The sequence below is a fragment of the Cibotium barometz genome, chromosome 62, assembly GCF_041138505.1.
Source record: "Cibotium barometz isolate CiBa-2024 chromosome 62, ASM4113850v1, whole genome shotgun sequence".
NCBI classification, from domain to species: domain Eukaryota; kingdom Viridiplantae; phylum Streptophyta; class Polypodiopsida; order Cyatheales; family Cibotiaceae; genus Cibotium; species Cibotium barometz.
The window spans coordinates 28,606,254-28,631,420 of NC_141107.1; the positions used below are offsets into that span (position 1 = coordinate 28,606,254).

General features: G+C 43.3%; 2 protein-coding genes across 5 annotated transcripts in view; both read right to left on the reverse strand.

Annotated features, from left to right (window-relative positions):
• Window positions 1-3,303: 3,303 nt before the first annotated feature.
• LOC147604328 (pentatricopeptide repeat-containing protein At4g39530-like) overlaps window positions 3,304-25,167 on the reverse strand; it is a 45,589-nt gene continuing 23,725 nt past the window's right edge. Inside the window, exons 3-4 of one of the 4 annotated variants that reach the window (XM_086795130.1) lie at window positions 5,120-5,274; window positions 3,304-3,517 (exon numbers count right to left, since the gene is read on the reverse strand). The gene's annotated coding sequence lies outside the window, so the exon portion shown is untranslated. Of the gene's footprint in view, window positions 3,518-3,539; window positions 5,027-5,119; window positions 5,275-11,880; window positions 12,510-25,167 lie in introns of those variants that run through there. The other 3 variants (XM_086795131.1, XM_086795129.1, XM_086795132.1) reach the window with 3 other exon arrangements.
• On the reverse strand, window positions 11,881-15,313 carry LOC147604329 (uncharacterized). The gene is made up of 3 exons (XM_086795134.1): window positions 13,387-15,313; window positions 12,937-13,270; window positions 11,881-12,795 (listed from the first exon to the last, which is right to left on the reverse strand). Exons 1-2 carry the CDS (start codon window positions 14,865-14,867, stop codon window positions 13,171-13,173), a joined length of 1,581 nt encoding a protein of 526 aa, XP_086651260.1. The 5' UTR covers window positions 14,868-15,313; the 3' UTR covers window positions 11,881-12,795; window positions 12,937-13,170.

Genomic DNA, 25,167 nt, shown 5'->3' on the forward strand with positions numbered 1-25,167 from the left:
TGATGGTCCGCACCTAAATCCACTACATTCTGCTACCTCAAATAAAGGCTCACCAAAACTCCAAACCTCATCGCCTTGGATTGGTCCATCATCTTTCATGCACACAAAGATGCTAGCCTCCCTTTTGGGGATGGTCCTCACCAAAACCTAGCCTAGGACATCATGTGGAGTATCCAATCTTCTATGTTAGATCCGTGCTACTTGAAGTGAGCCAAAAAAAATGGTTCTAGCTTAGCAAGGCCCAAGTTGGGTCTACATTATAATTTCCCCAAAGTGTAGTCTATCTCTATACTTCGGAATACTAACCTCTACCTAGGTCAAAGCGTCTCACAACAACAAAGTAGTGTATTGTCCCCCCTATTTTGTGCTCTCCCACTCTCCAATCAAATTTTCTAGCACTACTTGTCCTATCCCCCTAGCCCACCCCCTCGCCCTTTCTCATCTTAGAATTTGGTCTCATAATTCCCCCCTCCTTATTGAATCAATACTCTCGACCCCTTCAACCCCTCTTGAGCATCCCCCAGTTACCCATTGTCACCCCCCCTTCCACCATCTTTTACATCTGTTGGTTGTTTTAATTTGTGTTGAAAACATCACAACCATTGGTTCACATCTAATATATGCACAAGCCTAGCCACCACCTTGGATGTCCCATTCTTAATCTCTCTTTGTTGATACAAATTTATTCATTAGGTTATATGGTTGTGCTCACTTTTTGTTGAGGTCAATGTGGATCTGTTTAGTTATACAGTTGTCCCTCTCTCTAACATAGTATGACACTCTCTTTTTGTTGGTTTCTCACCTGAGTAGCTTTGGGGATGGACATCTCTCTCTCTCTCTCTCTCTCTCTCTCTCTCTCTCTCTCTCTCTCTCTCTCTCTCTCTCTCTCTCTCTCTCTCTCTCACACACACACACACACACAGTGATGGTATAAGGCAAATATTTATCGCTCCCACTTTGATACACACTGATGGTATTACACAAATATTTATCTCTTCCACTTTGACACACTCAAATTTCACTAAATCTTTAGTGTTTATCAAGGGAGAAAGGTGTCTTCAACAGTACAGTAGTATACCTAGCACTATCCTTCTACTCGTTCTTTTCCAAGCTCTATTGAAGGATAGTTTCTTCATTATCGATGATGTAACCATATGCATGCCAAAACCCTATTACTCATTCTTTTCTAAACTCTATTGAAGGATAGTTTCTTCATTATCGATGATGTAGCCATATGCATGCCAAAACCCTATTTTTTAGTAGTCAAAATCAAATTCCATTGATAAATGTCTCCTTCTTCGAATGACCCTTCTCCATTTATTTTCTCCGACACTGACTTTTCTTCTAGAGTCTACTTCATGCAATCTAAGATTTCGCGATCATCTTCTTCGCTTCTTCGTTGTCTTTCATGTGCACCTTCATCTTAGCTAAGATTGTAAAGATGTCCTAGTTGTCACACTATTGTTACTGGAGCTAGACATGATGTTTAGGACTTTGAGATCATAGATAGAGCGAGAGACACATTGCGAAGGCAAGTGGATATAAAAGAAATTACGAAGCATAAGAGATAATAAGAAAGAGTGAGACGTACAAGTATAAAATAATATTATGGGGGAACATTGATGGAGGCAAGGATAAGATACAATAATGAGAGAGAGAGAGAGCTCTTTATTCCAAATGATTTGTCATTGTAAAGATCATGTGTTAGAAAGTAATGCAAGGACTCTATATTCCAGAGGTTGTATCATGTATATTGAGATAGACAAAGAAAGAAAGAAAGAAAGTCATATTAAATGTCTTTAAAAAACCCAATGGGTCTATGAGACCAAAAGTGATGCAATAGTGTCCATGTAATCTCATCATGGTACAAAAGAAAACAAAGACTAAAGCTATGACCTTGGAATGTCAAATTCGAGCCATATGATACCAAATGGGACCACCCAGAAGGCTCTATAGATCCATTGGGTGTGGGACAGTGGCTCTATGTCTCTCCAAGGGTTAATGTCTTTGTTACTAGTGAAGTCCAAGGAGTCTATGACATCGGGCTCGCTGTAGTGCCATGGACCCGATCTAGAATCACACCAAGCCTGGCAAGAGGTCGCGCACTGAAAAATGTGTGGCTTGACGAGGCTGTGAGTATGTCATCCATGGCTGGTGTAGCATCCTCTCGTGGTCAAAAGAATTGAGTGATGATCGCCTTAGGCCAGGGTAGATGTCTCCCATGGGGTCTCGACTCCCTAATCAGTGAGTCTCTATGGCGATGAAGCTCTAATAGGAAGAGGTCTAGGCACTACTGCTGATCTAGGTAATCCATGATCCCATATAAGGATCCAAACCCCTCTCTGAAGAGACAATGGAACCTCCCTCAAATCTCATAATATACAGTGCACCTGCATATGAAGTGCTCCTCTCACTTGACTTCCCATTGGCACATAGTTCATATCCTCTCCTCAACATGCATGGCTCTCCATGTCTCTATCCTCAAAGGGGCAGTGCAATGACACCCGCAAACTAGCCCCAACCATTGCAATCATGTGACATGTATATGTCAAGATATCTGGCCCTCCTCTATAAGCCTCATGAAAGTATCCCAAGTGGTAGGGGAGGTGGCTTTTTTTATTTTTTCAATACTTCAGCTCACACCTCTCTCTCTCTCTCTCTCCCCCCCCCCCCTCTCTCTCTCTCTCTCTCTCTCTCTTTTGAGGTAGAAAGAGACGAAATTGAAAAAAAGGTGAAAAAATGAAAAAACACTTGGGATGGAGAGGTGTCTTGTGTTTCCCTCCCTCCCTCTCTCTCTTTCTCTCCCTCTCCCTCCCGTTCGCTCTCTTCCATGTATGCTCTTCTATCGCCCGCTCTCTCCCTCCCACGTGCTCTCCCCCCCCCCTCTCTCTTGCCCAGCCCAACCTCTTGGGGGTGCACCTCCCTCCCTCTCTCCCTCCACGTGCTCTCCCGTGCGCACGCCTCCTCTTTCTTGCATAACCCAACCTCCCACATGCTCACTTCCCTCCCTTTCTCTCCCTCTCGTGTTCTCTCCTACACTCTCCCCCTCTCTCTCTTGCCCAACCCAACCCTAAACCCACTCCCAACAAGCTCTACTATTCCCTTATAAAGATCTTATGTCACTTCTGACACTAAACCTGATAGTTATATACCCAACGAGACTAAAGTAGAGTGCATGTCTAGGTTGTAAATTAATAAACTAGAAAATTTTAAAAATTATAGGTTTGTATTGTAATTTGTTTTAAAAAGAGAAGTGCATATGGAGCATGGTCACATCTCCAAGATGTATGTATTTGTGTGTGTGTTTTCAATCTTCTACATCAACAGTTGGAAACATCCAAGAACATTATCTAACTTGACCAATAAAATTGTTAAACATGATTATATAACTACAGATTTGTATACAATAATCATGTTACAAGTCCATGGAGCCTTTGACACTAATATTTGAAAACATTTGGTGTAGAGCATAAACCCATAGTTATTTTGAGAGAATAGATCCCGTACCTGCATCCATCTAAACAAACAAACAAAGAGTTAGCCTGTGTGTGTCTTGCAGGTGCCATAGGATCTACCACGTGTTATAGATGTCACCCAAAATATCTTATGATTTATGCAGTGATGGGATCTAATCCCTTGATATCCATCAGGTTTGTTACGCTAGTATCATCCCTAAGAACAAGGACCAGTCCTTATCTCCACCTATAAGTATGAAGGACAGTTGGCTTCCTAGTAATACCAAGACAATTGGCCTTGTAGTAATTCCAAGTAACCTAGTAGATATTCAGTATATCTCCTGTCATGTCAGCAGAAACTAGAATGTATTGCGTATATTTGTTTACACTTATTACGGTACAAACATTCGTGTATCTCAACAGATGTTCCTAAAGAATACCCTAACTCATAAACAAATGATTTAGACAAATGATTGTCATATTAGTATCCTACTAGGAGATAACCTTCAGAAATTCAAAAAAGATACCATTAGGCATCTATGAATGCATGCCCATTTAACAGAGGCAATTATAAGATGCACAAATGTCGTGTTATGATCAACGTGGTGTTATAACACGTAAACGTTTCCATAATTTTGTCAAACTAGAATGTGAGCTATGATATATCATCAACATCATGGGCAATTGGCCATGCAAAGCCGAGTGAAAATAAAAAACCAAAATGTCATTTAGACATTACCATTGCTGTAAGCCACTATTAAAAAACCTTGCCAGACATTGTGTATCGGTTTCAGAAGGAAATTATGCGTAGCCCTAAATCCTCAACAATCTAACAATATATGTGCATAGGGAATTAGGGCATCCTATGTTAAGATTAGGTTTCAAGCTCTACCCATAAACATAGATCAAGTGAAGTTCTAATCTCATAATAGCCATTAAATATTTGACAGTGGTGTAACATATAAGATTGAGAGAACATCTCAACCAAAAAAACCAGATGAATCACCATCATGGGCACTGAGTCATGCAAGACCAAAGGTGGAAGATTTTTTTTAAAATATGCTTATTAGCTTTTACTATCTGTAATAAAAAACAGCCCGTGCATCGTTTATCAGTCATAGTTAAGTGCAACCTTGTATCATCAGTAATCCGACGATCTATGTGTAAGGGGGTTTAGGGCAACCTTAGCTTAATATTAGATATCAAGATATGCCCATATTAACAGATCGGGTGCAGTGTTAATCGTAACATAACAGTCGAAGACAGAAGGTGAAACCTACAGAACTGAGAGAATTTCAAAAAAACAAAAGAAAAAATTGTAATCATTCAAATATTAATCCCGGATAGGATTCCCCGAGAGGTCATTATCCTATCGTCCTTCATAGGTTGAAATTTCTACACGTCGCTTTGTAACATAAGCATTATGGACAGAGCATAATATGGGTTCCAATCAAGTCCTTAACCCATAATCATATGCAAAGTTTAAAAAAACACAAAATGAAAGCCATCGTGGAATTCCATAGTTCAATATCCCATCAATAGTGTATCAAAAGCAGGTCACTATGAGTTACCTGAGAGGAAGAAGAAGTCCCTACTGATGCAAGAGCAATAGACATGGCGAAAGAATACCAATACAAAGGCTAAGTGAGTGTGGAAGTACTCACCATTCATCACTTGTTTTATAGGTGGAGTCAAGTTGCTACAGCCGGTCATCGGCATGAAAGCTCCTCACCAACGCCGTTCCGATACACAGTGTATTAACCACAACCAGCCACAGCCGGCTAATGCTCATAATGAATGTCGTGTCAAGCGGGCAGAACTCACATGCAAGACATTAAAGATATGATTATTTTTGGGTAGTTGTACGTATGTGAAAAATACCCATACTTTAGGTGTTTGTGTGAAGCCATTAATAAGAGTTTTACCAAAGATGAGAAATGTGTGTGTGTGTGTGTGAGAGAAAAAAAGTAGAGAGATTTTTCAGGTGAGCTTTATGATAGATGAGAAGTGTGTGTGTATGTGTGTGTGTGTGTGTGTGTGTGTGTGTGTGTGAGAGAGAGAGAGAGAGAGAGAGAGAGAGAGAGAGAGAATTGCAATCATCCCCCACGAACATGTAGCCAAGCTAAATAAAAATTTGTGGCAAATGGTGAAGATGGTGGGCACATGCAGCCAGCATGACACATGAATCACAAGTAGGCTTGGAAAGCAGTAGTATCCATGTGATGCTATAGGTGACCAGCACCCCCTCTCCCCAAACACACACACACACACAAAGATGGTTACCTGCCACAGAGGGCATTGCTTCTCATAGAGCAACCTTGTATGGCTACTAGTGTTGCCACCAAACCAAAATGAAATTTTGTTTTAAACAAGGACTGCACTGGTTGAAGAGGGATAGCACACGCACATACAATATAAAGATAAGCTTGCATGACATGTGCATCAAAACATCCTTTGATAGCCAATTTTGAAAGTCAATATCCATGTTGAGTATGACCATGCAGAAGGAAACACTGTGCAAAACTACCTACATAAGCTAAAGTATCAATGTGATGCTACATAGTAATAATGTGCTATCATATAGTGATACTATTATCCTACAGAACATGAAACACAACATAATCACCTTCTATTAAGGAAGGTGAAGGGCCACCTGAACTTTCTACTACCGTGGAATGATAAAGTCACTTATACTAAGGTACTATCAAACCAAAGAGGGAGAGCACATGCACATAGCAATCAAAGAGCAACTTGTATGTCAAACGTCCATGTTGAATTATGACCATGCAAAAGGATTCCTTTAATTCCACTCTGTTACCTTGTCTCCACAAATCCTTCTATTTGAAGGGTCAATAGACGTTACAAGAAGCTTTATGTTGAGTTATTTAGCCATGGTTATATACAAGGTAAGGGCTGCTTCGTTTTCTCTGAGTATGTCGTCCTTGGTATCATGAGATCTTAATGGCACATACAAGACCTTGTGGGATGACATATGGATGCAGAAGAATGAGTAATGCGAACAAGCGATATGTAATATCGAATGGGAATAGCAAGGTTTTTTACGTGTGGGATGGCAACCACCTTGTTTGTGGAGGAGATCAAATGAGGTATGACTTCAAAGAATAAGGAAATATACAATTATATTATTGGCTAGATCGTAATCTTTAAAGTAAGTTTACTCTTGGCATCTTTTTCTCATGACATGGGATGCCATCCATGTATTGAGGCGTCTCTCCTTGATGTATTTGCAAAGAATAAAAGGGAGCGACTATCAGTGGTATGGCTTAATAGGTACAATTATAGAGTACCATTGTCACCTTGATTGTTCCAAAAGTGTAGTTGTGTTACTAACAACCATAAACATTTGTCTTGTTTGTGTGAAGCATCAATGAACATGAATATGTTGCATGTCATATCATAGACAAGATTTGCATAATCCACGTGTTGGGGTGCACTGAAAAAGAGACCTTATTATGCCATGCATCAAAGGAAGATAGAAAGTGGATGGCTAAGCACCTAGAGAAAGAAGCCAAGGGAGGACAACATCCTAGATATCAATGTCCACCACTTATACTCTCATAGATCATCTTTTGGGTATCAATTTTGTTGAATGCATTGCACCAATGAAACGGATCAAGAAGGATAGCGTGACATCCTAGCACAAAAGGATAAGATAGACCCAAATACTTTTAAGGGGTATCGTGACATCCTAGCACAAAAGTATAGCGTGACATCCTAGCACAAAAGGATAAGATAGACCCAAATACTTTTAAGGAAAAATATCAAGGAGGGTATCGTGACATCCTAGCACAAAAGGATAAGATAGACCCAAATACTTTTAAGGAAAATATCAAGGAGGGTAACGTGACATCCTAGCACAAAAGAATAAGATAGACCCAATTACTTTTAAGGAAAAATGGCAAACAACCTTGTACGAGGTTTATCATGGATGTCAAAAAGCAACATGGTGGATAGCAATGGTGAGGAGCTTTTCAAGTGAGGACAATATATTGCTTTATAGTTTGTAAGAAATAGATATGTGATACATAATGTGGCCTAACACCCCTTATTATGTATCCTTGTAGCCAACTAATGTAAATAAATTGGGACGACAAACCGAAGGGCCTGATAGAGGAAAGGGTTTATTCTATTGCATGTTCATCCCTACCACCTAATGAAAAGAGTTTATTCTATTACATGCTTATCCCCACCACCTAATGAAAAGAGTAACTTGCTTTGTTTTCTCAAAGAAGAAGACATTGAGACAAGAAAAGCACACATTTTCCCTATTGGTAAGGTAGCCTAGATGCAAGTGGGACTCACAATAGATTAAGTTTGATTCTACTTTTCCTAAACATTTACTCTTGGGCAAAACACAGATACACAAGACTTCAAAAAATTCTTAAAGGAGAAGGTACTATGGTACCACACTATAAGAGAAAGTACTCTCCTACTATAACAGTATATAAAATGGTCGGTCATGAGTCCCTTATGCTAACATACACTAAATCTACATTACCTGTTAGAGCCTTCTCCCTCACAAAGTGATAATACACCTCTATGTGCTCATCCTAGTATGATAGATTGGGTTCATGTTGTCACAAGAAATGATAACAGCCCTATCAATGGACTCACCCATATTTGTCAATAGCTTTTGTAACCAAGCTATCTCACATGCTACCATAGCAGTGCCCCTATACTTAGTCTTCGTACTCAACAAAGTAACAGTTAGTTGCTTCTTGTTTCCCCAACTAACAGTAGTACTCCCAAAAGAAAACATAAAGCTGCTAGTAGATCTCTTATCCGATATACTACCAGCTTAATCTGCATTTGTATATCCATTTACCTATACCTGTACTCCAGCCTCATAGAAAAATCCATAGTGTACTTTGGACTTTATATACCTATGTATCCTTCTAGCCGCATCCAAGTATGGCTTCCTTGTTGAGATATCGAGCTCAACTACTAGTGCTACGAACATTGATGACTTGCTTAGGGTGATAGCTTCCGCACTTATGCCACTGGCATGGTTGGTGAGATTATAATTGATATATCGCCAATGGATGATGGGCTGTGTGGTAGCCATATTTGAATTACTAGACTATGGCATGATTATAGAGCCAACTCATATAGTCAGGCTCACGCTATGGACTGACTATTATACATTATAATAGGAGAATACTTTCCCTTATAGTAGGCACTCATCTCTCTTTAGTTTATGCTTGTAGAGAAGAGAAGTGAAGGCTTTCAGCAGTTAGGGTTAGGGTTTGGAGGTACTGCAAACAGAAACGTAGAGAGCAGAGAGAGAGAACACGACTCTTCTTGTATTCAGTTGTGATAAAGTGAAGTACAATAGCCACATAATGAAGTGACCTAAAAGATGTGTTCACATGTCCGGCCATAAAGTCTGCCAGGTGGACCAAAACTGTTATAAGTGAAACTAAGCTAAACTGGGGAAAAAACCTCCACTAACTGAAGTAAAAAGTGCCCCGTTAATCTACTGATGATCACTAGCACTCCTCTGGGTGCATACACAGCATAAAACCCAACAAACCCCCCTAGAGTGATATGTGATCACTGTACATCATCCACCAAAAGGAAACAAATTCAAAGCAGTGCGGAATTGAAGATGTCTGCCACATTTTGATCTGTAGGACAGTAGATCAGACTGATATCACCTGCTTGGAGTCTCTCCCGAACAAAATGATAGTGAATCTCAATGTGTTTCGTGCGAGCATGAAACACGGGATTCCTGGCCACAGCAATGGCACTTTGACTATCAGTATAGATAGGTGTAGGCTCCTCCACTGAAATATCCATATCAGTCATGAGACGACGCAGCCACCAAACACACTCAACAGTAGTAGTGTAGGCTGCTTTGTACTCTGCCTCACAAGATGAAGTGGCCACTGTGGTTTGTTTCTTGCTTAGCCAAGAAATGCATGAAGAGCCAAGAAAGAAACAATTTCCACTAGTGGAATGTCTGGTATCAAAATCACCAGCCCAATCTGAATCACTGTAAGCGTATAACTGCATGTCACCCCACTCAGGATAAAGCAATCCAAGAGACAAGGTACCCTGCAAATACCGGAATACACGCTTCACAGCTTGCCAATGTGACAATCGCGGGCTGTGGATGAATCTGCTCAACTGAGATAAGGCATACTGAATATCTGGCCGTGTAGTACACATATAAATAAGGCACCCAACAGCCTGAGCATATGTAGTGGCATCAAAAAAAATACTGTCATCTTGTAGTGACAGTTTCATCCCAGGCTCCATAGGAGTGCTAATAGGCTTGCAATCCTGAAATTTAAACTTCTCCAGAAGTTTACCAACATACCGAGATTGCAACAACCCAATGCCTCTGTTATCCTGCACAAACTGTATGCCCAAATAGTAGTGTACGAGCCCTAAATCAAACATGTCAAATGTCTGTTGCAGTATCTCTTTAAAAGCTGCAATTTTGTCATCATTTGATCCCATGAGCAAAAGATCATCTACATAAAGACTGATGACCAGCAGATCTTTCTCTTCTTTCTTTACATACAAAGTGGCTTCTGATGGACTGTTCACAAATCCTTGAGTGAGTAGAAAAGCATCTATCTTTGCATACCAAGCTCGTGGAGCTTGTTTCAAACCATACAAGGCCTTTTTCAGCCTGCATACTTTCCCTTCATGACCATGTTCTGCAAAACCTATGGGCTGATGTACATAAACTTCCTCCTCGAGGTCCCCATGTAGGAAAGCAGTCTTGATGTCCAACTGGAGAACAACCCAACCACGATGTGCAGCCAATGCAATGACACACCTAAGTGTCGACATACAGGATGTAGGAGCAAATGTCTCCTCATAATCAATGCCCTTCTTCTGTGCATAGCCCTTTGCAACTAGACGGGCTTTGTGATCCATCTGCATGTCTTTTCAACTTATAGACCTACTTAGTATCAATGGCTTTCTTGCCTTTGGGCAGATCAACCAAATCCCATGTTTGATTCCTTTTAATAGAATCAAGCTCATCCTACATGGCTTTATTCCAATGCACATTGTCTCGTGCATCCACAAATGAATCAGGCTCATCATCATCCTGTAAACTGGCTGCCATAACCATATTCAAATCCATGATGTGTGCATGTTCATTGGTCCGTGTCTCCCTACGAGTACGACCAGCAAGAGGACCCTCTAGATGGCTGTCCTGTAATGTCCTCAAATACCATCTAGGTATATGTCTGACCTGTGGTGCCTGCTGCCCCATATTTGGTTCAGCTTCTGGCTCAATTTGCTGCTGAATTTCTGCACCACCTTCATGATTTGCTGGCTGTCCTGTACCCTCATGAGTTGGATCACCAACTGTGGAATGAAACTCCATAGGTAGTAGACCTTCAAACACATCATTTTCAGCCTGATTTGCATCATAACCAGCCATGGATATTTCTGATTTTTCATCAAAAATCACATCCCGACTAGTGAATATCCTCCTGGATAGTGGGTCATATAACCGGTAGCCCTTGCTCTCAGGGCTATACCCAACAAAAATGCATTTTGTGACTTTATCATCCAACTTCCTCCTCAACTCTTTGGGTATGTGTGCATATGCAAGACACCCAAAAGTACGAAAATGTGATACCGAAGGCTTGCGGCCATGCCAAGCCTCAAAAGGAGTAATGAAAACCAATGCCTTTGTGGGACATCGATTCAAAATATGACAAGCACACATGACAGCTTCCACCCAAAAGATATGTGGTAGCTTCTTTGCCTTTAACATACATCTGGCCATCTCCATGAGTGACCGATTCTTCCTTTCTGCAACTCCATTCTGTTGTGGAGTATAAGGAGTAGTATACTGATGTTTGATACTTCTACTCTTAAGAAAGGAATTCAACATGTGTTACATATATTCCCCCCCTCGGTCAGAACGGAGAGTCTTAACCTTGCATCCTGACTCTGTTTCAGCAAGTGCTACAAAGGCCAAAAATGCATCATATACCTATGATTTCTGTGTCAACGGATAGACCCAGCATATACGAGAGAAGTCATCAATAAATGTAACAAAATAGAAGCTACCTCCTAATGACTTCGTCTGCATGGGACCACGAAGATCACTGTGTATAAGCTGCAACTTTGCAGTTGCTCGTAGAGCCTGATCACGTGGGAAGGAGAACCGATGCATTTTTCCCAAAATACATCCTTCACCATGGTTGATGTGTACGTACTGTACGTTGTGTATATGTACGTACTGTACGGTGTTTCGTACAGTAAAATTTTTTATACACGTAAAAATACGTACCATTGGCAAACAATAGGACATTCAACACCTTTCTACATTTAAGGTACATAAAACATTCAAGAACCAAAATAAACCACTTTGCATGTACTAATTTCAAAACACACATCATATACTTGACACAATGGCACATTGTATATCTGTCAAGACAAAATAGACGTAGAAAGGCTCATACTAGAGCATACAAATAACAAATGTCTGATGTCAACCTAAAAGGCTCATACTAGAGCATACAAATAACAAATCATAAATGTCTGATGTCAAGACTCAAAAGTAAAAAACACTAAGCAATAACAAAGAGTCTCGACTCGACTCTCGAGACTCTACTCTCTGAATCTCAAAACTCCTCATCGGATGAGGATGAGGATGATGACACTCCTGAAGAGAGCAAGTCCCCATCTGTCAGGACGTTGCCCTCTTCATCATACTCTGGCTCTGCCATCATACTCTGCTGTCCTGGATCATCATCCTCCGTAGGCTGAATGAGAGGAACAGCCTCATTTGCCCGTCTCCGAGGAGTACGGACACGAAGCTTTCCTCGCCGAATGGTCTCTCGTCGTGAAACTTCTAGATCTGCATCTCGCCCGACTAACGGGAGACTGAGAACTCGCGCACGTGACCTCGTCACACGTCGATCCACACTCTCCAGCTCTGTGCAGCATGCGAATAATCTCCTCCTGCTCGTTTCTCACAAGCTGCTGCTGCTGCTGCTGCTGCTCAGTCTCCTCTGTACTCCCCTCCAAGACCAACTTCAATTTTGATGGATCTATCTGTTAAAAAACAAAATGCAATTCAGTGTTCACATTATTAACAGCGTAGAAAGTAGTAATTAGTAATTACAAATATTCGCTTGTAATATGTATAAACGCTAGCCCAGAGTTTCAACTTTCAAACATGCTTGGGTGTCCCCAAAGCGTGGTAATCTCGCACAAGCTTCATATTTGCTCGGCAGTAGACTAATCTCCCTAGCTGTGCAGTGCTGAGTCGATTACGGATCTTCGTGTGAATTAGCGAATAAGCGCTCCAATTGCGCTCGCATCCACCAGCAGAGCAATCCTGCATGTCACATGTGACGTGTCAATGGTGACAAATTACAATGGACATTGGACATGGTCATAGACACTAGACATTGGACAATGAACCATGGTCCCAGGTCCATAACACATGTATGGAAAATGTAAAGATAGAAAACTTTACCTGTGAGAGGACACGTAAAGCGATACGAGTGAGCTTTGGAAGACCTTGTCTTCCATAACTCTGCCACCATGTAAGAGAGAACTTCGTTGCCTCCGGCCTCAACGCCACAGCTCTAGTAAAGGATGACCCTAAATTAGCGATCTCTGCATCAATGTCCAACTGCTCATCCTCCTCGCAAATCAAGCCAATGTACGCATCCTTGCCCTTTAGTAGACTCCTGTCATTAAAAAGAGTTCACTTCTTGTAGAAAGGATGAAGCAATGCAGCCATCGCATGAATGGGCCAACTCATAAATGTCCATCTCTTGTCTACAATAGCCAAGATCTCTTCCCGACTGTAAAAGCATTGACGCAACATTAGTTAACAGGCTGAATTTTGATTATAGTATTATACATTATAGTATTATACTAAATATTTAATAGATTAATCATTACAGAAGCAAGTACATACCGATCAAGCGCCAATGATCTGCAGCCTCTGATGTGTGTCTTCATCTCTGAGAAGAGATGATAGACTAGGCCCATGGTGGAGCCCTCCATGTCTGTGACACGCAGCAACACATAAATTGGCTGCAATGCTGCTATCATAGCCTGCACCTCCGACCAAAAGGACTCATCAAGCACCCGCCGTTGTATGTATCTAGTGGACTCCTCTTGTGCGTGATGCATCTCTCTCCACTTCGGGTCCACTACTGTCTGTAGAAGTGGATCCCTCACTGCATAGAGTCGCTGCAACACAAGATACATATATGCAAATCTGGTCTTCAAGGGCCGCACCATGTCAAGTGTACTGTGACTCCTAAAGATAGCCAATGCCTGGTGCTTTTTGCGGAAAAAAGTAGTCATTTTTGTGGCATCGGAAACAATAGGCAACACCCATGTTAACTTCCCAATGTCCTCCATCAACAAGTCAAGACAGTGAGCTGCACATGGAGTCCAAACAATGTTCTTAAACTCTGCCTCAATCATCTCACCCATAGCCTTGCAATTGGAGGCGTTGTCAGTAATAACCTGCACCACATTCTCTGGGCCAACCTCAAGTATAGCCTGCCGGATGTGCTCATAGATAAACTCACCTGTAATCCGCTCTGCAGCCTTTCCTGCATCAACAGCACGCAAGAAGTACGTGCCAAGGCAAGACGACACAAGAATATTAATGATGTGTCGCCTACAAATGTCACTCCAGCCATCTGAAATGATGGTGCACCCAAATTGCCCCCAACCTGCCTTCACTGGTACCAATGCCTTATCTATCAATGCTTTCTGCTCCTCAAGCATAGTGGTCTGCATCTTATTGTATTCCAACCCCGACCAATCCTCTGTGTGTCCAACCTGGGCTATGGCTCTGACCATCCTCTGCCACTGCTCAGTCCTCAAGACATGAAAGGAGATGTTGCACTCAATGAGAGTGCGAGCAATCTCCATCTCAGCCACTTTCTGGCGCTCCTTCACCCAAGAAAGAGAGGCCACTCGAGAAGGCAAGGTAGTCTGCCTTGGTGCATGCATCTCTCCATCATCCTCCACATAGTCCTGCTGCTCATGCATGGTACGAGCCCTCTTCCTACTGCCAGAGGGCTGCTCCTCCTGAACCTGTGAAGAACCACCCAAGTCTCCCAAGAGTGCATCATGGAGAGCATCCTGTGTCTGTTGACTACCTTTCACCTTTACCTTTTTCCCTGCACCCATTGCTGGAAAATTCTCAGCAATCAACTTATCCCTAATGTCCTTTGGTACTGCCTTGCACCCTGCACAGTTATTGGTTGTGCCAATGCCTGTCAAGTGCATAACGACGCGAGAAATGGTACTGGTGAGCTGAAAGTTGCAATACTTGCATTGCCATCGTCGCGTGCCAGATCCAGCTTGCCCTGGCATGTTGACAATGCGGATGACATTGGTGTGCTCTTGCCAATACGGGTTAGTTGGCTTAGGCATGATGGCTCTTGAGACTTTTGTCTGCACCTGCCAAGTGCACAGCACATATGCAAAGGACTCAGGAATAACTTATAAGCGGCAAGCCAGAGGTCTTGCGTGACGCGGAGAAAGAGATAAGACTCAAGAGGGAGAGAAAGAGAGAGAGAGGAAGATGCTCAGTTTACCTACAGGCACGCCAAAGCTCCAACGCTGTGCAAATGTTTTCGCCTGGTCTTTTTCGATAATTTTCTGCTCTCTGTAACGCACGCTCTCTGCAATAAGTGTATACAATACAATGTACATTAATCAAAGGCCTAGTATGTACCCAAAGGCCAGGCGGGCGCCCAATCAGACAACGCACGACGATTTTCAGTCCCAAAAAAACCTCACGTACGGATCCGTACAGTACGGCCGTACGGTACGGATCCGTTCCGTACGTACGTATATGTCAACCATGTCCTTCACATATGTGATCTGGAGGCTTCTCCATAAGAGATAGGTCTGTAAACATGTTATGTCGCTGCATAAGCATAAGACTACCAAAATTTACATGCCCCATGCGAGCATGCCATAACTTCGCATCAACCATAGCTGGAGTAAGAGTGAATGCATTATAAGCAGACTGATCCACTGGCTGAAATGCATCCAACTGATAAAGTCCATGACATAATGTACCAGTAAGCATCAAGGTCAAAGCATTAGCTTTGTCTCTGACCATGCACTTGTCATCATCAAAGTGGACTTGCATACCATAGTGTGCTAAAGAAGAAATGGACAACAAATTCTTCTTTATCCCTGGTACATATAAGGCATCTGTAAGGTGAAGAATAGAGCCATCAATGGCTGTGAGCTGAATCTCCCCAATGCCACGAACTGGATATGAAGCATTATTGGCACACTGAACAGTTTTGCCAACAGGGGCAGGGCCTACATGACAAAACAAATCCCTACGAGATGTGATATGCTTTGAAGCACCACTATCAAAATACCAAGTACATGCATGCTCTGTCATACTGAGTGCCTATGAAGACCAAGAGGCACCATAGCTGCATGTATAGAAACAGTAATCCCTGTCCTCAACAAAAGAAGCAGTCTCTGGAGGAGCTTTAGAGGCATCATTTACAGACATCCCAGATTCCTTTGCCTTCTCTTTGGCAATCCTCTTTCTACACTCTGTGATGTAGTGACCTGGCTTCTTACAATAATGGCATTTGCCCTTCTTCTTGGGCTGTCCATCACCTTTCTTGGTATCCTGAGATGAACCACCATCACCTGAATTCTGATTTGAACTCTTTGGCTGAGATTTGCCTTTCCCTTTTTGACTTGTAGTAAATGCTTGTTCAACACTTGTGTTCATATTCATATTCTTCCTGATTTGCTCTTCTTGTAGCAAGAGAGCAACAAGTTCCTGATACTTAAGGGGTTCAACAGCATTCCTCATGCTGAGGTTCAAAGAGGTATGAAAAGCCAAGAAAGATCTTGGCAAAGAGTTCAACATGGTGGACACAAGCTGTGTCTCAGGAATAATCTCATCCACATTGATGAGTTGCTCTCTCAAATCCTGCAGCTTGTTTAAGTGGCTAGACATATCATCTCCTTCATGCATTTTTTGATTTTCCAGCTCTCTTTTCAAAAACGAGATTCTTTTGCCGATCATTGGGTCCAAAAAACCATCCTCCAAAACAACAAACCTGGAGAGCTGGCATGGGGAGGGGCATCCTCAGAAACATCACGAAGAGATGTAGAGATAGACTCCTCCCAATGAGGAAGGAAACCAAGAATATAAACTACAGTGGTAACAAAGTCCTCAAAAGCATCACAGATAGCAGAAGACTGTTCCAGAAGTAGAACTAGATCCCAAGAATCAACAACAAATAAAGGATCCATGTGAAAGGATCACACCGTAAAGGGCAAAACACCCTCCTTGTTCTGCAAATACTGCAAAGAACACAAGCTCGGACAAAATAAACTCTGCTCAGGATCTCTGAAAAGATCACTGCTCTCCTCCAGAAAACTGGAAAACTCCTGTCACAGAAGAAAGTCTCCACAGATACAAAACAGCTCCCGAAACTGATCCTCAAGTGAAGTAGCCGGAGAAACGCCCCCTCTGAGAGTAGAAAACTCCATTGGGAAGCAAAACGCAGCAAAACATTGCTATCCACCAAAAATAGCACTCCACCGCCAACAGAAGGAAAGGAACATGTAGAAACTGGGAAACCGTGTAGGCCAAGAACAAAACACAGGTATAGATGCTCCAAAATCAGCAAAACGTTGATTGAAATCTGAAATTCAGAATCCTCCTCAAGTACCAAACTGCCTCCAAAGCCACAATTCAAACAAGAAACCCCCTCTACAAGTGATTTGTGTCCACTGGAGAAGAAAACGCAGCCAAACAAAGGCTACAAACCTGAAAATTCAGGTCAACCAGTGTCCACACCTCCTATGAGGAAAAACGCCGAAAAACCATGGCTGCAAATCTGAAAACGCAGAGGTAAAAAAGGGGCTGTAGAACGGGCTGAATATGGAAACGCTGAAGCCTTAGATCAAGAACTGCTGCAGAGAACAATCAGGGGGGGGAGGGATGGCACAAGATAACCAGATGGTACAGGCAAAAGGGAGCCCAGAGAGCTCCAAGATCAGGGCTGGGAAAGCAAGCCCAAACAGGCCAAAAATGCAGCCTGTTTGGGACAGCTATGTTGCTGTCCAGACTTGAAAAATATCCGCCTAAGAACCCCTGGAGGGTGCCGCCAAGATGGGCAGGTATGCTGTCCAGAAAAAAGCCCATCAGGCTGCCTAGAAACTGCAAACTGATGCCCTGAAGAGAGGAAACTGCAGCCCACTGAATGGGTATCAATCAGCCCTTGAAGAAACACAAGCTTCAACGCATGAACACAAAAACGCAGATCTGTCCATGGGCGGAAAAACACAGATATGAACGGGTAGAGGAGGGAGCATCCAACGCTGAAAATCACCGGTGCTCTGATACCATGATAGAATGTGCAGCGGAAGAAGGGAAAGTGGAAACACAGGAGAGAGAGTGAGAGAGAGAGATAGAGAGGAAACACAGGTGAGAACCTGCTCTCAATATCATCACCAAAAGGAATACATGTCACGAGCAAGAGGGGAGAACCTCGTAAGTGAGGGACTGCAGCTAGACAAGCTAGGCAAGCAATGCTAAGCAGTGAAATATGAGGGAGGCATGCCGGCTATATATACCTCTACATGAAGGCAGCCAACTGGGGCTAAAATACCTACACGACTGGGAAAATACCCAGGACTCCATAAAATGGCGAAAAATATGGGAAAATATATGTGAGGGGTGACAAGCCCCTCAGACTAACATGGTCAGCCCTAGAGGCTAAAATAGAACACCAAATAGGAAGCAAGCAAGTAGGGGATGATGTCTAACACGAGAGACTAGAGGAGGGTTTGATTCACTTGATCCCCAAGGACGGAGGTAACACGTTGGAGATTCCCAATGGAGACCTATCACCCTCTTGGGGACAGCCTACAAAATCCTCGCCAAAACCATCAGCCGTCGACTATAGCCCCACCTCCCAAACTTGATCCATGGCATGCAAACAGGCTTCATCCAGGATAGGAGCATCCTCAATAAAATCTTTACTTTTTGGGAGGCGTCCGCCACCGCTCATCTTTGACAGTAGGACTTGGCCATCCTTTTGCTGAATTTTGAGAAACCCTACGACAGGCTAGATTGGGGCTTTCTCGAAGGGACTATGTGCAGCCTGCAGGATAGGTTTCCCCGCCGCCTGGATCCAAGGTGTCCCTGTCACCAATTGGCCGACCATTTGGTCCATTCCTACTTTTTGCGTCTCGTTCACTTGAGGCCAGGCCGGTGTCTCATGTGAAGAGGCCAGTATTTTGCTGACATGGACGGGAGCCAGACCGGTGCCACCCGTGTGTTAGCAGGATGGTGTCGTATGGACGGGAGCCAGATCAGTGCCACCCGTGTATGACCTGGACTGTGTTCGATCCATGGGACTGTCACGCCATGGAAGAGCCAGTATTCGTGCCGTGTTTTACCTATGGGACTGTCACACCTAGGGAAACTCGTGCCTGGAACTGTGTCTTACCTATGGGACTGTCACTCCATAGGAAGACCAGGTTTTTATGTAATAAATGTCGTGCCAGTTTTGTGCCGACAGATATTTTGTACATGTTCCATGAACGGGAGATATGTCCATGTTACTTTTTGCACATGCACACATATTTTGTATGCTTGAAACTGTTTTCGCATGACATGTATTCGTGTGTTTGCCTGCCTGACGTGTTACTTACTGAGCGGGGACGCCTGCCAGTGAGTCGTGAAGTGTGCCCTGTATTCTGACGAGTTTCAGTGCATGTGAACAGGTGGTAAGTATATGGTACATGTTGTTTAATGTTATTAAATTCTAACCCTTTGATTTATAAGGTTAGGGGTCCACACTTATTTAAAAGTGGGCACCCCCTTTGGGCACCCACTTTGGGGCCAAGGTGGGGAGCCTCACTTTTAAGTGAGTGTGGGGGTGGGCATGGTCACCTACCCCCACTAGACCCCCACATGCATGCGTAGAATCTCTAAGGTTATCTTCACTTCATTATTTTATTTAATATGGCTCTCCATCAAGCGTAAACATCATCCCATCGCTTCCTTCTCACGTAGACTACCGGCGACCAGCACTCCGGCTCCTATCAGGTTACGCTGCCTGCCTCTCTACAGGCGGCTGAATCTTATTTCAGGTGGCTGCGTTGAACTCTGCAGGGGGCTGTTTATGCTGCTGCTGCCTGCGCCAACCTCTCTACAGGCGGCTGAATATGGTTGCTGGTGGCTGCTTTCTCCACGTAATCATCTCCTACAGGCTGCTTCATCTTTCCTCTGTACTGCTGGCTGCACATACCTCTCTACAGGCGGCTGTGTTGCCAGCCCAGCACTGACTGCAGGCGGCTACTCTCCCCCACACTACAGTACACAGGCTGTTACTCCCTCTGGCGACAGTACTTGCAGGTTGTTTCTTCTCCTCTGGCGGCGTCGAAACCTGCAGGGGACTACCTATGCTGCTGCACTCCACAGGCGACTGCCCATCTCTACAGGCGATTGCACCATAGGCTGACGGCTGCCCATCTACAGGCGGCTGTGTGTTCTAACTCTAGCCAGGCTACGCTGCTTTTCCTTCTATCACAGCAGGCGGCTGTGGCCTTTCGTGGTGGTGCTTGTCTTGGTGGTTCGCCACGAGGCAACTGCTTCTTCATCAAGAGTGGTTTCATCTTCATCATTCCGCAAGTTTTGGTCTTTTATCAACCAACTACAAGTAAGTGATTTTCAGATTTGAGTAAAGCATTTAATGTTTAAATCTGGTAAAAGATTCGTCCCGCTCGGCCTACACCCGTTCGGTGCCGGGTTGTCCAAGCTATATGGGCGAACCTCGGTCCAAAGGTGCTGAGATCGGGAGAGCCAGGCGTTAGTACGAGAGCGCCTGTCTGTGCGTGGTCTCGGAACACCAGTGTGGTGCTCTCCGCGGAGTCCAGTGAAAGCACAGGACCGTAGTGATTGGACCACACTAGTGGTCGTTCTGCTCCGAGTTTTTCTACATCGAAATTCGAGCTATTTGTTTAGTACTGTTTTCATATGTACATGGACATCATCTGGTTCTCAGAACCCATGGAGCATTGTATTCTTTAAATACTCCCAATAAATATATCATATATTGAGGGGGGGGTCGGCCCGTTCCGGCCCCAGTGCTGGTGTCCATCTTTCCATTTCTGTTCATTTAAATTTCAAGTTGTTTTAAGTTGTCCATTTCATATTTGTGGTTTTAAAGTTGTGCTATTAAACGTGTAGGTGTCCAACTGAGTCTTTCCCACTTGACGGGATCGGTTTCATTGGTATCAGAGCACGGTTGTTTCCCTCTTCCTAGTGGGGAAACGAACCTGTGTACTGGACATCCCGCTTTTAGCAAACTTTGAACACAATGGACAGCCAAGGCAACCCTTTGGAAGTACCAAATTCGAGGGGTCCATCTAGTGCCTCTTGTGGGTCTGATGCCCTGCGTGGTAGGCACAAGCCCCTTGAAAGGGTTCTTGATAGTGAATCCAAAGGTCAACTGTCTCCAGGAAAGACAGTTATGCTTGAACAAGACCCTGATGCTATGAAAGCTGAAATGGAACATATGAGAAAACTTTTGCAGGCTCAAGAGCAAGAATTGAAGTTTTTGCATGAAGATCCTCATCTACAAAGTGCTATTGAAGCCAGGAAGGCTGATGCTATGGTTGATGTAACCTTTGAATCAATGGCTCGTGAAGTGGGCAAGAAACCAAAGGGAGTTGGCACTTGCCTATCTCCTTCGCAAAGGTGATATCAAAGAGGGGGATGATGGAGAGCTAAAATTCAGAAATCCACCTCGTTTAAAGCATGGAGATCCCGCATCCCAGAGGCTGAAATCTTATATGCAAAAGGAAGAGGTGACTGTCACCTCTCGTCATGCATCCTCTCCCCAAGGCACTAAGCCTGACAGATTTATGTATGCCAGTGCTCATGGAGGGCACGAAAGTCACATGCATGCAAGATATGTATCTCATGGTGACAGGTCTGCTTCCAGAAAAATTTTGCCTTCTGAGTTGTCTCATGGAGAGACTATGCCATATGCAGGTAAGTCACATGCATCTGAGCTTCGAGTTCGTGGAGCACATGCCACCGTGCCCCATGAAGCTTCTATGACGGTCCATGGAGCCCATGCAGATAGGGCTACCCCGTTGGATAAGGGGAAAAGAAAAAGAGAGGACCATGAGCCTCATACCAGGAAGCTCAAGGAGTTCAAAGCAGGTGATAAATCTGTCAAATTTGATGTCTTTCATGGTGAACATGATGCCTCTAAGGTGTTAGCGTTTGTGGCACAGTTCGACATTGCTTTTAGCGATGAGGACTTTACAGAAAAGTCGAAGGTGCGCCATGCTAGCATGTTTCTGAAAGGCACTGCTGCCCATTGGTGGATCACAGAAAAGATCACCAAGGATCCCATCTCTACTTGGAAGGAATTCAAAGATAGATTTTATGCTCAGTTCTTGCCACCCAATGCAGAGCAAACTCTCACTCAAAAGTGGGATAGGCTGGAACAAAAAGACAATGAGAGTGTGCAACAGTATGTTAACAAATTTTGGAAAGTGTTGCTGGAAGTGACTCCCTTCATGCTAATCACAGAGGATGAAAGAAAGAGGAAGTTTCGTTCTGGATTGCAACCTGCTTATAGATCGGGTATTGAATTGCACCCAAAACATACGTTGCAACAACTCACAGCTTCTGCCCTTGCTACAGAGCAATTGGTGCTCAAGATCAAGCAAGATCAAGGAGGTTCCAAGGGGAAGGACAAGGCTGTCCCAAATCAGCAAAAGGGTGGACAGCCACCTAAAAAGAACTTCCGGGAGCCTTACAAGGGTGGTAAAGCTGAAAATAAAGAACAGGGCCCAAGAAAGAACAAATTTGGATTAACCCCGGAGCAAAGAGAGCAATATGCTAAGGATGGAAAATGCTTTTCTTGTGGTAGCAAAGACCACATGTTTCGGCAATGCCCAGATCGCAAACCAAAGCACGAGGACAAGCACACCAAAGCAAATGTTCATGCAGTTCCTGATGTGCAAGGTAATACAGGTCATGATGCAAAAGAGCGTATGGTTTGCAAGGCTTGGGGGCAAATCAAGGATCAGCCCGCATTATTCATGTTTGATGACTGTGCAACTGACAATTTCATCTCTATGCAAATGGCAGCTGCATTGGGTATTGAGGTTGAAAGCATGGGACCTCAGATTGAAGCCGAAGCTGCATTTATTGGCAAAGAGGTGCAGGTTACCCCTTTGATTGGGAAGTTGCGTATTCATATTCAGGGCTATCTTGATAATGAGCATTTCTTAGTTGCTCCACTGAATGGATGTGATGTATTGTTGGGCAAGCCGTGGCATCATAGGCTTGAGCCCCGCAAAGACTACAAGTCTAATATGATTTCTTTTATGCATAAAGGCCGCATGCATTTTATTGATGCTAGCAAAGAAGGGGATTCCATCCCAGTTGTATCACACATCCAAATTAATAAAGCAATGAAAAAGAGTCTTTCAGCGTACTTGGTTTTTGTGCGTGATAGTCTTGTGCCAAATCATCAAAATATAGATGCTATGTCTAATGATAGGCTGAATTTTCTTAATGCATTCAAAGACTGTTTTGTTGACTCGTTGCCAGGTGAATTACCTCCCCAAAGGCCCGAAGATCATTGCATAGATCTTGTGCCAGGTAGTTCTCCACCTAACAAACCCGCATACCGAGTGAGTGTTGCACAACAAGAAGAAATTATGAAGCAGGTAAACGAGCTTTTAGAGAAAGGTTTGGTTCAGCCCAGTTCCTCACCTTACTGCTCTCCTGTGCTTCTTGTTCAAAAGAAGGACGGATCATTCCGTATGTGTGTGGACTATAGAGCTTTGAACAAGCTTACCATCAAGAACACATTTCCAATTCCACGTATTGATGATATCTTGGATAAGCTTGATGGTTCAGCTTGCTTTAGCAGACTTGATTTGAAGAGTGGTTATCACCAGATACGCGTGGTGCCACAAGATGTCCATAAGACTGCATTCAGGACAGCCTTCGGATTATATGAATTCTTGGTAATGCCTTTTGGTCTCACCAATGCTCCTGCTACTTTTAATCGTATGATGGATAGGATATTCCGACCCCATCGCAAGTTTACAGGAGTCTTCTTTGATGATATCTTGGTTTTCTCCAAGAATGAGCAGGAACACAGAACTCATTTGGTCACAGTGTTCGAAGAGTTGCGGAAGCATAAACTTTTCGTCAATGCCAAGAAAAGTGAGTTTTTCCTTTCAGAGATTCATTATCTGGGACATATTGTATCCAAAAATGGAGTTACAATGGATCCTGCAAAGATAGAGACTATTCGGAATTGGCCCGAATTGCAAAACGTACATCAAGTACGTAGTTTTCTGGGATTATGTTCGTACTATAGGCGTTTCATAAGGCATTTTGCTATGATTGCCACTCCTCTACATGATCTCACGAAGAAGAAAACTGTTTTCAAATGGACTTCAAAGGAACAGGATGCTTTCTTGCAGCTCAAGCATGCGATCATATCTGGTCCAGTATTGATTGTTCCTGACTTGCACAAGTCATTCGTGGTTGAATGTGATGCTTGTGGTGATTGCATAGGAGCTGTCCTAAATCAAGAAGGGCATGCAGTTGCATACGAGAGCCGTCGTTTGCATGATGCCGAGCTTCATATGGATATCTATGAGAAAGAGCTCTTGGCTGTAATTCACGCCTTAAAGATTTGGAAACATTACCTTCTTGGGGCTGAATTTGTAGTCAAGACAGATCATCAAAGTTTGAGATACTTTCTATCTCAAACCAAGCTTTCAGAGAAGCAGATGAGAATGGCAAATTTTCTTTCCATGTTTCATTTTCAGATTGTGCATACTCCAGGAAAGAAAAATGTAGTGGCCGATGCACTATCTAGGAGGCCTTATATTGCTGCAGTCTCAGTGGCCTCTCATGGAGATCTATCTGCTATGAGAGATTTGTATCATTTGGATGCTGATTTTTGCCATGTATGGACTGATTTGATGGCTGGTCATTCACATGCCTCTTATGTTATCAATGAGGGTTATCTCATGAAGGATAATTGCCTCTGTGTAGTGAAGGATTTGCGTCCTAAGGTTATGGACGAATGTCACGCTCCACCATATGCTGGTCATAGAGGTATTATGCCTACTACTCGCATGATTCAGAGGTATTTCTTTTGGCCAAGCATGCGTAAAGACATTGAGGCTTATGTGCGTGCATGTATTACTTGCCAAAAGGTAAAATTTGACAGGCAAAAGTCTCCAGGTTTGCTTCAGCCATTGCCTATTCCCTCGCAACCTTGGGAAAGTATCACGATGGATTTTATTATGGATTTGCCTAGATCCCAGCATGGGAATGATGCTATTTGGACTATTGTGGACAGGTTTAGCAAGCAAGCTCACTTCTTGCCCGTCAAGAAAACCATCAAAGCTGATCATATGGTTCTTGCTAATATTTTCAAGCATCATGGTATGCCTAAATCCATTGTTGGGGACAGAGATCCCAGGACAAGAAGCCTATTTTGGAGGGCTTTGTTTGATAATATGGGTACTAAGCTTGAGTTTTCATCAGCTTATCATCCCCAAACGGATGGCCAAAGTGAAGCTGCAAATTCAGCAGTGTTGGATTTGTTGAAGTGTTATGTGGCAGATCAAAAGAGTGCATGGGAGAAGTATCTTCCACTTGTTGAGTTTGCCTACAACA